The sequence below is a fragment of the Dendropsophus ebraccatus genome, chromosome 12 (genome assembly GCF_027789765.1).
Source record: "Dendropsophus ebraccatus isolate aDenEbr1 chromosome 12, aDenEbr1.pat, whole genome shotgun sequence".
Classification (NCBI taxonomy): Eukaryota; Metazoa; Chordata; class Amphibia; order Anura; family Hylidae; genus Dendropsophus; species Dendropsophus ebraccatus.
Window position 1 is genome coordinate 66,388,027 of NC_091465.1, and position 17,732 is coordinate 66,405,758.

At 44.1% G+C, this 17,732-nt stretch overlaps 1 protein-coding gene across 2 annotated transcripts in view; it reads left to right on the plus strand.

Annotated features, from left to right (window-relative positions):
• Positions 1-17,732, plus strand: part of RIC8A (RIC8 guanine nucleotide exchange factor A) — a 39,958-nt gene that overhangs the window by 11,451 nt on the left and 10,775 nt on the right. Inside the window, exons 3-4 of one of the 2 annotated variants that reach the window (XM_069947984.1) lie at positions 12,386-12,478; positions 13,335-13,949. In XM_069947984.1, the coding sequence (XP_069804085.1) occupies positions 12,386-12,478; positions 13,335-13,949 (708 nt within the window). The remainder of the gene's footprint in view (positions 1-12,385; positions 12,479-13,334; positions 13,950-17,732) is intronic. The other variant, XM_069947983.1, reaches the window with a different exon arrangement.

Below are 17,732 nucleotides of genomic sequence, written 5' to 3' on the forward strand. Positions count from 1 at the left end.
GCTCAGACAATCAGTGCGCTGCCCCGCCGCAGACACTGATTGGCTGAGCGGGACGTCCAGACGCCGGGAGCCCCGAAGCAAGCCGGAGCGCGGAGCAGGTAAAGTATGCTCCGGCCAGCGTGGGGTTAACGGCACTGACTTTGCAAGGTGCTACAGTATGTGAACACAAAAGAAAGTGAAGCAGCACAGCAAGGAGTGGGTTACACTAAGCATTGACCTGCTGCTAAGATGAGAGGAAGTGTAATTTATAGAGATGAGCAACCCTCGAGCATGCTCGAGTCTATCCGAACCCGAGCATTTGGCATAGCGGGGGCTGCTGAAGTTGGATAAAGCTCTTAAGCTGTCTGGAAAACATTAATACATGGATATGTTTTCCACATAGCCTTAGGGCTTTATCCAAGTTCAGCAGCCCCCGCTATGCCGAATGCTCTGGTTCGGATGGACTCGAGCATGCTCGAGGTTCCCTCATCTCTAGTAATTTATCTTTCAGGCACAGTGTGGATCCTCTAGAGCATTATTTCTTAACCTGCGGTACATGTACCTTAGGGGGTACGAGGCACAGGTTGAGGGGGTATGTGAGAGGTGTAAAAAAAAAGAAAAAAGAAAAAAACCTTTTCATTTAAGCGCCAGGACATTGCCATCATGTCCTGATGCCAATCACCACCGCTCCTGACTCTACCCACCTGGTGACATGGGGGCTTGGTGATGCTGCTGGGGAACGGAAGGAGAGCCGGCACACAGCCTCAGGAGCATCATTGGTCATCATTAACCTCTCTAATCCTGCCCTCCCCTAGCTTCCCCGACCAGCCACATCCTTCCTGCTTCAACAACCAGTCAGTTTGCACAAAAATCATAGACGACTTTGCTGATGTGCACCCTGCTCCCCATATGTACGAGTGTGGGGGCAAGGCAAAGCGTAGAGGGAACATGGCCTCATCTTGTGCCTGATTTACCATTGTAAAAATCTATTCCTACTCAGACTTGTTGTACATTTCACCAAATATAATGAAAGACGTGCACCTCTAAAGAAATCTGCAATGGGACATGTCAGCAGGGGTTTAGGTAAGACTGGTATAAAGGTACACAGGTCTTAACAAATCCCCCTGATGGGCCTACAGAGTTTACCCATTAGTCTGTTATGGTGGTTTTACACGGAACGATGTATCGTTCGAATTTGCACGATAACGGTCGAATTGGAACGATAATCGTACGTGTAAACGCAGCGAACGATCAAGCGACGAGCGAAAAATCGTTCATTTTGATCTTTCAAGTTCTCAAATCGTCGTTGATCGTTCGCAAAAAATTCGCAGATCGTTCAGTGTAAACAGTCTTTCAACGATTTGCCCTATGTGTGAGATCGCAAACCAATCGCAAAACGAATATTCCGTATGATGTATCGTTCCGTCTAAACGCCAATCGGTAGAAAAAAAAATTGTTCATTCAAAATCGTTAATCGTGCGATTGGGCGAATTATCGCTCCGTGTAAAACCACCATTAGTTTTTTTTGTGGCAGCCACTGAAGCTTCTTTAGCTAGGCTGCTGCATTTAAAGGGACTCCCATGCTAAATGCCGCCAATCCTGGCGGTTTAACCCATTGTATGCTTAATGACTAGAAAAAAAATTCAAACTGCGCGAGAATCATGGTAAGAAAATAACCTACATCCTCATCGCCCTGTGCGCTATAGTGGCATATTAGCAGGTTAGATACTTGCTGATAGTTTCCCCTTTAATGCCCCGCTGATCTCTGAGATTACAGTCAGTAGTATTTGCGAAAAAGTTTTCTTCTGTAGATTATAAAATAATTAAAGTCACCTCAGTTTAAAAAATTAGCCTATATGGCTATCTGTGGGGGCTTTTTTGTAGTTCACCTCAGGTAGCAGAGTGGCTTGATTCACCCATGACTACAGATCCCTGCAAATTCCCTATTAGGGTAGCTTCACACGTACCCGACTAGGTCCTGGCAGATCACTTTCACTACATACACACAGCGGTCTGAACGACCACTGCGTGTATGTAATTCTGCCGGCCGCTTAACCCCTTCAGCTGCCGCCCGGCTCCCGCTCTGTATACATTACCTGTCCTCGCTGCACGGGGTCCCGGCGTACTGCTCTCCCGCCCGGTCAATCAGTGTGTTGCCCTGCCGCAGCCACTGATTGGCCGGGAGAGCAGTACTTCGGGACCCGTGCAGCGAGGACAGGTAATGTATACAGAGCGGGAGTGGAGTGGGAGCCGGGCGGCAGCTGAAGGGGTTAAGCGGACAGCAGAATTACATACACGCAGCGGTCGTTCAGACCGCTGTGTGTATGTAGTGAAAGTGATCTGCCAGGACCTAGCCTACTTGCAGCGTTATTAACGCTGCGAGTCGGTACGTGTGAAGCTACCCTTAAACTGCTAGGGTATATGCAGGTATACCCACCACCATCTGTACTGCGTCCACCAAAAAGACTGTGAACCACGGAACCACCTGTGTGTAGTCTGATGGTTTTCTCATATTATAGGTGTTTTTTGTTTTTTTTTGTTTTTTTTTATAGTATTATTCTGTACATAAGTATATATTTATACATAAAAAAAACCTACAAGCCTTAAAAATATCCATAATAATAATAATAATAATAATAATAATAATTATTATTATCGTCATAATCTAAATCCAGTTTATTGTACTTATTCTAAAGCCGAAAGGCAGCGATCTCTCTGATCATGGTCAATATAGTAAATAGAAATGCAGACAAAAACGAAGCAACACCAACATAAATTCAAATTCTTTATTCAATATGCAACATTGTAATGAAATATTACCGGCTCTTCAATAATTGATCCGGTGACTCCCAGGTCAGGTCTGGTGGAAACCACAGAATGTGTCGCAGTCATTCCCACCCGTCCTCTATTATCCTGGTCTGAAAGTCACCGGACCTAAAGATCCAGAGGAAGGCGAAGAAACCCCCGGAGACTTCTACCTCAGGGGGAAAAAAATTCCTTCCTGACCCCACAAGTGGCGATCGGATCTGATCTCCCTGGATCACAACTAGCCTGCTGCATACAGCTGTATATATATTTTATATAGGATCAGGAGACTCCTTCCTGTAACGAATGAAAGACAGAGACATCAATGCTGCACAATATGTTGTCCCTATAGAAATAACTATTGTTATTACATATACATCAATATTATATACAATACATGGCCTGCTCCTAACAGCTTACAATCTATATAGTTCAGGAGACCTGCCCTTAAGAGTTTACAAGCTAATATTCACAATACATGTCCTGGCCACAGAGCTTACAATCTAATATACAGTACATGTCCTGCCCACAGCGCTTACACTCTAATATACTGTATAATACAGTCTCTGCTCCTAAGAGCTTACAGAGTAACACAGGCCCTCCTCTTAAGAGCTTACAGGCTGATATATAATACATGACTACATGTCTGCCCCGAGGAGCTTACAATCTAATGTACACTACAGTACCCCACTCCTAAGAGCTTGCACTGCAATGTACGATACAGATGTCTCCAGTGTTAACATGATCACGACAAAGCATTTCATGGTAATACAAGCTACATGTGTAGAGGCCCTGCTTCCCGCAGGAGCTTACAATCTAATATACAACCTACCACACAGCAGACAGACAACAGAGAGGGGGCTGTCTACATAAGAACAGCAATTTTAAAAGGGTTTTCCAGGGAATGATGGCCAATCCTGTGTATAGACCATAGCTCAACTTTCCTTGAAAAACGCCTTTATGGTGCGTTCACACCTACAGGATCTGCAGCTGATTTTCTGCAGCAGATTTCAGTTAAATAACTGAACACAGCATCAGATTTGATGCTGTGTTCAGTTATTTAACTGAAATCTGCTGCAGAAAATCAGCTGCAGATCCTGTAGGTGTGAACGCACCCTTAGGGTACAAACCCACACACCGTATACACAGCAGATACGCAACAAATACGCAGCAAATACGCAGCAGATTTGTTGGTACAGATTTGATGCTGTGTTCAGTTATTTAGATCTAATCTGCTGCGTATTTGCTGCGTGTTTGCTGCGTATTTGCTGCGTATCGCAGCAGTAAATACGCTGCTTATACGGTGTGCGGGTTTATACCCTTAGGGCACAAACACACACACCGTATACGCAGCAGATACGCTGCAAATACGCAGCAGATCTGCAGCAGATTTGATGCTGTGTTCAGTTATTTAGATCTAATCTGCTGTGTATTTGCTGCGTATTGCAGCAGTAAATACGCTGCGTATACGGTGTGTGTGTTTGTACCCTTAGGGTACAAACCCATACGCAGCAAATACGCAGCAGATTTGTTGGTACAGATTTGATGCTGTGTTCAGTTATTTAGATCTAATCTGCTGCGTGTTTGCTGCATATCGCAGCAGTAAATACGCTGCGTATACGGTGTGGGTTTATACCCTTAAGGCCATGTTCACACATGTGCAGAGATGGGGTGTTTACTAAACTCATTTTTGCTCCATATGTGAACAAGGCCTAAGTGAAGAGCTCCCTACCTGGACGTGTCTTCTTCAAGCTGCCAACCTGTAAATAACAGCAGAAGCCTCAGCTACAGCTGTATATTCCGCACAATGTGTGACATCATCAGCCTTGTGCTTGTGATGTCATCATAACTGCCGCTGTTGTTTATGTATCAAACTTACAATCAGTGAAAAGTGCTCAGCTGTGATTGGTTGCTATGGGCAACAAAGGACATTCCTGCTGTAAGCCTGGTGCGAATTATCCAAACGAAATATTTCAGCCATTTTTAGCCAATGCATGATGGTCAACGGTCCATATTTATAGGGTGCAAACTAAATAACATACATCCATATTCATGAAAGAATAAATGTATAAAGTGCGAACAGTGCATAGAAGTTGCGCACATAGTGTGTGTGTGTGTGTATATATATATATATATATATATATATATATAATTAGTATCAGCACTTATATAAACATTGAGACATAATTATAGTATGTGCTGATGTGAAGGATAAAAACAATGGAGATTTATCAAACATGGTGTAAAGTGAAACTGGCTCAGTTGCCCCTAGCAACCAATCAGATTCCACCTTTCATTTTCCAAAGAGTCTGTGAGGAATAAAAGGTGGAATCTGATTGGTTGCTGTGGGCAACTGAGCCAGTTTCACTTTACACCATGTTTGATAAATCTCCCCCAATAAGTCCATCAAATAAACTGATAAGGAGTGTGCACGCATGCCTGTGTGGGGGTGGGGGGGGAGGATGGGTTCTGAAACACTGAACATTTCAATAGGTAAAGTAACTTTTTTGAGTACATGGCAGGTTGAAGGGGTATGTGGGAGGTGCAAAAAAACAAAACAAAAAAAACTTTTTTTGGCGCCGGGACATTGCTATCATTCACCAGCCTTGTCCTTCCTACTTTAGCATCTGCTGCGCAACTCTGGCAAAGAAAAACTTCTCTACTTACAAGGGACATGTGTCTGGCGGCTAGGGGGGGGTGTTATATGGCAGCAAGGGGACATGTATCCGGATACAAGGGGGGAGTATCTAGCTGCAAAGAGACATGTATCTGGCTGCAAAGGGGGAGGGTATATGGCTGTAAGGGGACATGTGTCTGGCTACAAGGAGGAGGTAGCTGACTACATGGGGACTTACCTGGCTGCAAGGGGCATATCTCACTCCAGGGGACATATGTGGTGGCAAGGGTGCATACCTGGCTAGGTGAACAGCTGGCTGCAGGGGACACATCCTATTGCCAGAGGCCTTGTTAAGGGAATGTTTATAATCGGGGTACCTTTGGAGTACAAGGCTGACGCATCTTATCACATGGGGGTACTTGTCTTGAAAAGGTTGAGAAACACTGGCCTAGGGGAGGCAGATAGGCAGCTGCACAGCTCAAGATCCTTGTTTCTCTCTGGCTCATAGTAGAAGTGAAGCCCTGTCGCTGGGTCTTGTTTTTCGCCTTCATTAGTCTGTTACTTATTCTAAGCCTAATGGTGCGTTTACACAGCCAGATTTATCTGACAGATTTCTGAAGCTAAAGCCAGGAACAGACTATAAACAGAGAACAGGTCATAAAGGAAAGACTGAGATTTCTCCTCTTTTTAGATCCATTCCTGGTTTTGGCTTCAAGAATCTGTCAGATAAATCTGTCTGTGTCAATGCACCATAACAATAGACAAGTGGACAGCAGATTGCTGAGAAGTGAAGTATTTAGTAGTCAGGACTTCAGGGCTTTTTCTTGTGGTGGTGGGGGGATTTAGTGATTCACAAATACGTTAGAAATCACACAGGAGGGATTTTGTTTAAATTAACAGTGACCGTTCAAAGTCAATCAGTCACATAGTGTAAAGGCCCTATTGCACGAAACGATTATCGTCCGATATCCGCTGTTACAGGCGATAATCGTCCCGTGGAATAGAGGGCAGCGATCAGCTGACATCGTTCATGTCGGCTGATTGTTGCATTGCTTGTTTTTCAAACACGTTGAAAACTAGTGACTGATATAGCAGCGATCTGCTGCCATCGCCCTGTGGAATAGGAGCGGCAGCAGCAGCAGCTATCCTCTATGGGCTGCCCGGATGAACAAGCCCGGACAACAGGGAGCAATCACCCGGGAAGTCGTCCCCCCCCCCCCAGCTCCCGGCGGCAGCAAGCGGGAAACGAGGAGCAAATGAGCGCTGATAGTGCTCATTTGCTCCTCTCCGTCGGCCCGTGAAATAGCCATTTAACCTGCCAACACAGTGTGTTGGCTAATATTGCACTGACGCATGCCATACCTTGGTCTATGTGTTCTTGGTGGCTTTATTCCACACCAAAAACACCTAATGTAGTCCAATAGTGACAGAGAGATGTTGTGCTCCTTTCTCGCCATGACTCTTCCCTGTGACGTTACACCTGCTGCGCCTTTTCAGTAGACACCCAAGGCTCATCTGATAATGGTGACCCTGTGTGGCAATCAAGTGGTTCTGTCAGACTGAGAATGTGGTACCTGATTTTGGGCATAGGCTTTTTACTTTTGCACCGAGTATTCAGGTGTGGTTAAAGGGGAGATAAAGAAAACTGTCCATATACCCTATTGAGGTATATGTATTTTATTTTTGGAGCTGAGCGTGCTACATATGCAGCCAGTTCCCCTTGACAAGATTGGTAAAATGTGAGTACACTGTAAGGCCATGTTCACATAACGTAAGTTTTGAATTAATCACGGCCGTTGTTGCCGATTCGCAACAACGGTCGTGATTCATTCAAAACTTTGCAGTACAGTTAGAAGGAATCCCGGACGGAGTGTATACACATAGGGGGAGATTTCTCGAACTGGCTCAGTTGCCCCTAGCAACCAATCAGATTCCACCTTTCATTTTCCGAAGAGTCTGTGAGGAATGAAGAATTGTAACTGGTTGCTAGGGGCAACTGAGCCAGTTTCACTTTACATCATGTTTGATAAATCTCCCCCATAGTATACACTCTGGCCAGGATCTCTAGCGGCTGCATGAAAAATGGATCTCAGTTTTGTGCGGCTGCTATTCATCGAAGTTTTTTTGTTTTTTTTTAAACCTTTGGTAATCTGTATCCCTATTGGAATATATTGTTATTTGTCCTGCATAGCGGGAAAAATACATAATGTTTTTGGGAGGCAATTCTGGCACTAAGTGGTAAAAAGTTGCATGTTCCCCAAAAAAGGAGTATATGTAGATTGAAAAATAAAGTTTTAATTTTTTTTCTTTAGTGTTTTTTTTTTTTTTTTTTTTTAAACCATATAAAAGGAGAACAAAAACCACATGAATGTTGTATTGATTTAAATATACTTCTCTGCAAACGAAAGTTACTGTACCAAACCCCATATGAAGTACATTTTGGCTCTTGGAAGAAGAGGAGGAAAGCCAAAAACTTAAAAATGTAATTTTCAGCATCTCCCGAGTGGTTAAAAACATGTACATGGTACACCGGTAGGTGACGTTATGTTTGTCACAGAAGTATATTGTGCTGTTACTATGCTCTTATGAAAGCATATTCTAGGCCAGTGTTGTATATATTTATACAGACGTGTCTGGACGTCAGGCCATTATAACCCACAGCAGTAGTCTGCCGCTTATGAGATAGAACAGACGACGTGTGGTTTTATTCTAGCCCGTGATGAGTCCTCAGTGATCGCAGAGCGATGTCGTCATAGTTATCCCCAGGGTTGGGAAGGATGAGATTCGTATCCCTTGGCAATGCAAAATGTGCGTCAGCCGAAGACTTGGTCAAAGACAAAACCATTCTTCTGTACAAGGAACGTTCACTGATTGGTCATCGAGAGGCAGTAAATGATACCAATCAGCCTGACTCAGTGTAGGTGGGGGTCAGAGAAGCTTCCATTATAATTCCCATTACATTTACATGCATATAATACAAGAATGCAGTTAGTTTACTGGGAGTGGAAATTCCCTATTGCTGCGTATTAGGATTAAGAACCTGTTACCTCAAGGCCTTGTACCCACTGCACAAATCGTATATTAATGAAAATTTAGGGGAATTCCATCTCATTTTTGAAAGTTAAAGAGGACCTGTCACCCCCTGTGCCAGGGCAGAGCCTGGCTGACCCCCCGGTGGAGACCCTTATACTTAGGGCCCTATTACACGGGACGATTATCGTGCGAAAACTCGTTATATCGTTTGAATTTAAGCGATAACCGTTCTGTGTAATTGCAGGCAACGATCGAAAAATCGTTCGTATGTCGTTGATCGTTGATTTAAGATCTGAACCTAAAATTATCGTTAATCGTTCCCTAATCATTCGCTCTAATTTGTTCGCTCAAGTTCCGCATAATTTCACTAATCGTTCAGTGTAATTGCACATTGTTCATTGTTTTCCTGGGATCAGAAGGAGTAAACGGTCATAGTAACGATCGCAATAACGATCATAGTAACGATCGTAACTAACGATTATCGTTCTGTGTAATATGGTGAACGATTTTAGGTCAACGATAGACAATCTCGTTTGCGATCATTTATTGTTAGTTGTCAGTCGTTCTGTGCAATAGTACCCTTACCCCGTGCATGAAGTACCGCTCCTGGACCCGCTCCTGTTGCTGAGTTATCACCGTCGGAAGCCCAGCGTGCACTCATCAGAGATGAGTCCGACGCTCATAGAGAATGAATAGAGCCGTCATTCTCTATGAGCGTCGGACTCCTCTCTGATGAGCGCGTGCTGGGCTTCCGACGGGGATATCTCGGCAACAGGAGCTGGTCCAGGGGTGGGACTTCGTGCACGAGGTAAGTATAAGGGTCTCCACCGGGGGGGGTCGGCCGGGCTCTGCCCCCGCACGGGGGGGTGACAGGTTCCCTTTAATATTCCCCATGAGCAACTTAATAATGATTGGCAATAGGCTTCTATTAGAAAAGAGATTTCTGTATATTATGGTGCCTTCACACAGGCAGATTTATCTGACAGATTTTGGAAGCCAAAGCCAGGAATGGATTTGAAAAAAGGAGAAAGCTCAGTCTTTCCTTTATGACCCGTTCTCTGTTTATGGTCTGTTCTTGTCTTTGGCTTCAAAAAACTGTTAGATAAATCTGCCTGTGTAAACGCACCCTCCAGCTGTTGCAAAACTGCAATTACCATCATGCCTCAACAGCCAAAGCTTTAGCTGTCCGGGCATGATGGGAATTGTGGTTTTGCAACAGTTGGAGGGCCGCGAGTTTGACACCTATGCTGTAGACTCACCTCCTGATTGATGATGTATATACCAAGGTCCTTCTTTCATACATAGATTGTATCAATGTTTAGAAGCATCTAACATATCTTTATGCTTCATAGAGCATTGTGAGAATCTGAACAAATACTGAATAAATCCCAGGACATAAACGCTCATCATCTATCCGGGAGTTGTTTTTTTTTTGTGTTTTTTTTTTTTTCGTTTTTATTTTAAATGTTGGTTATTAGGTTCAAGTCAATATGGTATCCATTAAAATGTGTGGTTTTTCAGGTCTTTGATATTGATGGTTTATTCTTTGGAGCAGCTGACTAAAGAAGAAAACCGCGTCCTCTTCATTGATTGCCAGGCACAGGGCTATACATTTTGTACTGGTTGGAGCGCTAACTGATCTAATATTGATAGACTGAAGGTGCCCATATAGATCATTTTTTTTTTAAAGTTAGTTAATGGAAATGGGTAATTTTAACCAATATGATTGCCCATTGGGTGATATTTTAACATTGATCAGTTTAGTCAACCAGTGACAGATTGCCTTTGTTTTTTGGGGAAAAATGTTGACTTTGTTTGTTTGAGATTTTCATCTGACAGTCGGACAGAAGATCTTTTGTGCCTCCATGAGTACTCTCTCAGGAAAAGTTGTTCTCGGAATATTCTTTTAACTTTTCTCAGTAAAGGCCGTGTTAGACGGCCCGGTGCACGGAATAAGCAAACTGAACCTATTATGCAGCTCGATAATCGTGCGTGTGGGGCTCAACAAACATTGTTAGTGATGTCCATGCAGTCCTTGCTTTATATAAAAAAAAAAAATTATGTTTACCTCTCCATGCTTCCTGCAACATCTTTATTGTTACATGGAGAATGCGTGACTGGTGACCGATGAAAGACAATTCTATTACACAGAGCTATATCTGCCCGATTTGGCAGATAATCTCTCGGTATAATAGGGTCTTAAAGAGGATTTACCATCAGGTACATCCTCTTTAATTTGATCCAGAGATAGAACAGCGCCGTCACGGGGAAGCCGTTGCCGCGGTCCATTTTTTGAACCGCAGCCCGGTTTCCGTGTATGGTGCTGTTGTATCAATGGGTCCCGGGCCGGAGTTGAAGCACAGGAGGCGGGCTGCCCCGCCCCCAGTGGGAGGGAATTCCCTCCCCTCTATGATGCGGCTTCATTAGAATCAATTGAGCCGCGTCATACAGGGGCGGGGAATTCCTCCCACTGGGGGCGGGCCAGCCCGCCTCCTGTGCTTCAACTCCGGCCCGGGACCCATTGAAAGAACGTCGCCGTACACGGGAACAGGACTGTGGTACCGGCTTTCCTGTGACAGAGCCATTTTATCCCGGGGTCAGATTAAAGAGGATGTACCTGATGGTACATCCTCTTTAAGACTGTTTGTCCTTCTGTTGTCATTGATCATAGTTTAAACAACTGTAAAGGCCAATATGGACTAAAATGTCTACAGCTGTATCTGCAGCTTGGTCTTTCATAAGATGATTGTTTGATCAACCCTCAACCTACTTCTATTTGCCTCCTATGCTGTCTCAGAAAGTATACAACCAAGTCTTCAGGGACTGGAGGAGTAGGTACCATATTGGGATTGCTTCATGCAGGAAAGACCACGTTGGTAGCAATACAATGTTATAGCACGGATAAATTATAACTTCCCTGCTCCCCAGACTATGGCTTTTATTGTGTATTGCAACTTTTAAGGTGGGCATACGGCTTCTATAACCGCATCATTTGGCTGACAATTATTTCCTTCTTGATACAAGCATACCTGTGGTTTCTATGGGGAGCAGAGGGGGAAGCCGCAGCCAGTGATTTTTTTTTTTTTTTTTTCCCCCGCATCACATCTGACCCCTTTCTCAACCAGCATCATCTCTCAGGATAGCCCCATACCTCTATACTGACAGCTGTGCCCACGGCTCACGACAAGATGCAAGATGTATAAACACCTTTAGCTGCAGAACCTTCCACCAACCTCCAAGGCATTTCTAGGAAAATAGCAGGAGCAATGGCTAGTGAAGACCAATTGTTCGGCTATGGTTGTGGTATTCCTCATGGAGACCCTCCTCTTACCTTACTTCCTTGCTCTCCACCCTTAGACTAAGCAATGGGAAAGGCCCCTGTCAGGTTAGATAGGTGACATGTTTGATGAGCCGGCTCTTGTACAGGTCCCCCATTTACCCATATTTGTGTGGCTGCAAATCTGTGAATTTGCATTTTTAGCAGTGATCTTCATTTGCCGATACTGTGCTCAATATGTCTGCTTGCAGGTGGAGTTTGGTTTTTATAGACTCATGATGGAGGCTGTCTTCTGCAATGAGTTAGACTGAGCGCGGAGTTGGGGAGTAAACCATGCTTCCGTCCACTTTTCCCACCTATATCTACAGATTGGGGGGATCGGAGACCCCATGACAAGTCTAAAAGTTTTTTTTCTTTTTTAACAGTAATCACAGTAATGTTTTGGTAGAGTTACATGTGACTATTTTGCCTATTAATGTCCATATACTTACTGTGTATGCTATAGTTAATGTCTGTCCTGCTTTTATCTCCGATTCCCAGGCCCTACTAATTGTAGCAGAATTATAGGGGGTTCTCTGTTTTTAGATCTATTACCTGTTCCCTGTAGTTGCTGCCCTCTCTCCTGAATCCACTTTGTTTTCCATCTTCATTTTCACTCCTATTCATACCTGTAGTTCAGGAAAAAGAAATTCCGGGACTGGGTTCCCAAGTCAGACTCTGACTATGACTCAGATTATGCAGAGGACGAGGATCTCAAACTGCGACAGGTGAGATGTGATAAATGATATGGGTTTATGAAGTTCTGCAGCCAAGTTCTCGTAACCAGATACCAAAATTAGTCTAAAAAAAGTAGCTTCCTTGTAAGTCAATGCCGACACATAAAAGAGCATTGAAATGTGACTATGGATACTAGCCAAACCACACAAAAATGTATACACAGTTGTTTTGGGGTCCTTGCCTTGTTGTCAATCCAGACCACTGACTGGATCCAGATGTACGGACTGGCTAGATGGCCTTTGTGGGGTACTGGTTCTCATTAAGGAGATCCAGCTACAGATATGGAGTCTGCAATACTCTATGGGAAGAAGTTATGCAAATTGGCTTGCCTCGTGGAAGAAGAAAAGGTTCTCTAGTGCAAGGCATATCCAGCTAACCTGTGTAATTGGTGTCTGGTTTGTCTAATATCCTAGTTAGGGATGGTCCGAACCCGCCGAGGCATGGCTATGGCTGTATGCCAGTTTTCCAGGCGGTCCTCCCGCTGGATCCGCCTGCTGCACGGAGCGGGCAGACAGCAGGAATCATTACCTAGGGTTCGGGTTCGTACCAACCCAAACCGAACTCAGTTCGTACCATCCCTAATCCTAGTCTTGCGTCAAGGATCTTCATTGTATATAGGCCCAGTAAGCCCGTTTTCTTCTTTCTCCTAGAGCTAATGTGCATATTTTTTCCCATGGAGCATTTCCTGATGACATTTATACCTTCAGCTGAATTTCCTCAAGGAGAACCAAAGCCAGAAATGTGATTTTCTACAAAGAGAATCTTGTATAGGACATTGCTGTGAAGATAAGTGTCTCATTTCCATCTCTTGCTTATTCTGTGCTCTTACTTTTTGTGCCTTTTTAGAAACTTGGAGAAGTGGTGATCAAGTTCCTGGAGCGGGATCTGCAGCCTTCCTGCCAGATAGCCTGTCTGGAAACCATCCGCATCCTTTCCCGAGACAAATACGGATTGGCCCCTTTCACCAGTCGCTCTGCATTGCAAATCTTGGCCAGATACGCAGGTCTGGACTACTCTGAAGAAATGGAGGTGCCTGGTATTCCGGACAGTGAGAGCGCAGTGGAAGCTCTGAAGGGTCTCTGTAATATTGTTTATAACAGTGTCGAGGCCCAAGAAGTGGCCACAGAGCTACGTCTGGTGTGCGGCTTAGCTCGTCGCCTCAAGCTTTACAATGAGACCAGGTCATCTCATGAAAGCAAGTTCTTCGACCTTCGCTTACTCTTCCTCCTCACAGCCCTTAGAGTGGATGTAAGGAGACAGCTCGCCCGAGAGTTGAGAGGTGTCAGTCTTCTAACTGATGCTTTGGAAAGCACTCTGGCATTGAAATGGTCCGACATCTATGAGGTGGTCACGGATCGTCTAGCGCCACCATTGGGCAAAGAAGAAACTGAAAGAGTGATGGAAATCCTAAAGACTCTCTTTAACATCACCTTTGATATCAGCCGCAGGGAAGTTGATGAGGTGGGTGTTTTAAACTCTTTATGTAGTAATAGAGAACATGCATCAAGTGCACCAAGCCACCTTACTAACCTAGGGATTTATCTACAAACTGCACAAAAATGGCTCCGAGGATGAAGGCAAGAAACTCGTCTTCATCCTCAGTGCCCTGTGTGCAATAGGGACATATCAGCAGGTTGGCTTCTTTTATCCTGCTGATGGTAAGGATGGGCAAGGATGTTACCTCTATGAATTTTGTTAAATTTTATCTCTGGGTTGCATTCCAATGAGCCATAAGAAAATTATACAGTGTCTTTTATATACAGTCGAGAATATGACCGCAGCATCAGGCTGTGTAGGGTTTATTTCTTGCCGTCATGGAGACACACAGATTTGCATGGGGGCTGTGAAAACAAAACAATAGAAATCTGTTTAACCACTTCCAGACTAGGCTTGTTGTCCCCCTTGCTGAGAAGACTTTCTTTTTCTTTTTTTTCCCTTTTTTTGGCGTTATTAGGGGAAAAGGTAAAGTATAAATGAGGTACTCTGGGGATTTTTTTTCAAATGAACTGCTTTCAGAATGTTATACAGATTTGTAAATTCTATCTCAAGTCTTCCAGTACTTATCTGCTGCTGTATGTCCTGCAGTAAGTGGTATATTGTTTCTAGTCTGACATAGGGCTCTTTGCTGCCATCTGTCCATGTCCGTGACAGGAACTGTCCAGAGCAGTACAAAATCCCTATAGAAAACCTCTACTACTATTTACAGTTCCTGACATGGACAGAGGTGGCAGCATAGAGCACTGTGTCAGACTGGAAAGTATACACCACTTCCTGCAGGACATACAGCAGCTGATAAGTACTGGAAGTTTTGATGCTTTGAATATGTATTGGCATATTTTATTTTACATTTTGTGCCTCTTGTCAGTTTTCTTTATTCTTGATTTTTCCCCTGTAACTGGTGCTTAGCCCTAGTTCCAGGGGTAATCATTGTAGAGCTGATCTAGATCTGCGTAGATCCAGAAGCTCCAACAGATCCTCTGACATCCCATACTGGATACCATTGTAGCAGACCCGTAGCGGTGAGAAGTATTTAGTCGTTAGCCTCTAGATGTTTTTAATCATTGACAGCGAGTCAGAGATAAAGGACTCCTTTAATAATTCTGCATGTCCATGACGAATCCCTTTAAAGAAATCTCGGTAGCTGGGCTATTTCTGGCAGTGGCCATACTGCTGCTATGAGAGCCCTGTATTCTGCCACGTCTCAGAATTAACTGGAAATTACCTGGCGTAATTACATAAATTACTGGTGCAATCACTCTTATTAATTGTAACCTCTTATGTGAGGTCAGCAGAGCTCCATGCAAGCAAGACTGCAGGAAATGTATGAGAGTAAGATCATCCATTATGGTGCACACATCTAATAGTCCTTTTTAAAGGGTTTTCTGACGGTGACTTAATTCCATGCATTGCGAGACAACCCATTGATTTTTAATTGATTGATTTTGATTTCAATTAAATTTGGCCCCTTGTAATTCTCCGCCTTCCCTGTGGTGGCGCTGCAGGAAACATGAATACATTTTAAAAGATTCCAGTTGCAGTTTATCATTAGTATTCCTAGCCACAGGACTCTTTAAGTGATGATCTGCAGCAAACATCAGTCTGAATGTACCCTTAGGCTATATTCACACACCCGTAGTGCAGTCCGCGGTCGCGGCCCGCACTACTAATGTGCATCCGTAGTGCTCCATGCTTCACGGAGCACTACGTTCACACTCTTATTACCCTAGCAATCGGTGCCTGACCCCGTATACACGTACGGACATGTGAACGGGGCCATTGAATAACATTGGCTTTATGTTCTGTCCACAATTGCGGACAGAACAATGGATGTGTGAATAAAGCCCTAGAGTGTAGCACCACATACTATATGTGCTGTGGATGTTCTGCTGGTTATTCAATCATAACATCCACAGCTTATTTAGTAAGTGTGGCCATACCCTTAGAGTGATATTGTCACCCCCTTTCCATATAAGGAGTTCTCAGCACCATTCTTAAGCTTATATTCTGGACATTTCATATCTTACCGTATAAAGGATTTCTTGGTGGTCTCTTTCCTCAAAAATGCATGTTATTTTTGGTGGACAGTGCCGTATGGGTGGGGCTTTACGGCCATAGTGCCCCATATACCTGCCTACATCGGTGCTGTAGGCCCCTCCCCTTCAGTGATGTAATTGGTGCTTAGGCCCCGCCTCTCAGCGACGTCATCAAAATTAACCAACCTAGAGACATAGGTCCCTTTACGAAGGAGTCGGGGCCTACGACACCACTGCTGTCGTGGATATGGGGCACAATGGCCACGAAGCCCCACCCATACAACACTGTCCACCAACAATAGTATGCATTTTTGAGGGGAGAGGCCACCAAGAAATCCTTTATACGGTAAGATATGAAATGTCCAGAATATAAGCTTAAAGGGAATCAGTCAGTAGGTTTATGCTGCCTTAACTGAGGACAACTTAAACTGCTGACAGAAATGCTGAACAGATCGGTGTATTACCTATATCATTTTGTTCAGCCGTTCTCCTAATATGCAGGAGAATAGGATTCTTGCCACACCCTTTCCCCGCCCTCCAGCTGCTGATTGACAGTTGGCTGCCTATACACAGCATGGATAGATAACTGCCATGGATAGATAACTGGTGGGCGGAGTTTTCTTATGAATATTGAGGACTACTGAGCTCATGCACTGATCTGTGGAGGTTAAATACCTTTACATTCCCACCATGCTTAGTAATACATATGGAAACAGACAGCTCCGTATATTGTGCAATGGGTGATTGCAGCTTAGTTCCCATTGAAATGAATGGCAAATAACTAAATGACTTGTGCGCTGGTTTTCAACACCCACCAATCAGCTATTGGTCATCAATCGTGAGGATAGAACATAAAAAAAAAGTAAAGAAGACACCTATTACATAATAAAAAAAGAATTCCTGGCTTGGAAGTAGTGAGAAAGAGGAATTCTTCTTCTTTTCTGAGAAGGAGCTGGATTGCGCACTACGGTGGTTGCATCACATGAGCTGCGCTGTATTGAAATAAGATTTTTTTTGAAAAATTTGATTGAAACAAATAGGCATCCTGTAATAAGACATGAATAGGCCTAGTCCACCATATGGAGTTGCTATTACTTACAGACTTCAGCTTTGCTGTGTAGACTGGAACATGGTTTGCAGAGCCCTTTCTGTATCACAAGCCGGCAGGGGATTTAATGACTGTACAAAAAATCTTCTCTGTTGTAACCCAGTTTCTGAGGAAGAATGTTACACTTCTTTTTCCTAGAGCTTTGTCTGTCCATTTTCTGATCATTAACACTTAGCATGTCATGGTTCTAGCATAAGAATCCTATTGTCTCCTATCACCTCTTAAGCAGGTGTTGCCTAGTTGTAGCCTAACGGCGGGTTCACACTACGGAATTCTCGCGGACAATGTCCGCGGAATTCCGTAAGCTGTCCGCCCGCACGGGCACGCGCTTTTCCGCCGGCTCCATAGACCCCATTCTATGGGCCGGCGTATTCCGCGATCCGCAGAAAGAAGTGACATGACACTTCTTTCAGCGTATAGCGGAATACGCTGGCCCATAGAATGGTGTCTATGGGGCCGGCAGAAAGGCGCCCAGATGTGCGGACGGACAGCTGACGGAATTCCGCGGACAGTAGTGTGAACCCGCCCTAACTGTGTTGAAATAGAATTCAACCCTCTGCAGTTTCTATAGGTAATTCTTGGTAAAGTCATGCTTGTTTGGTG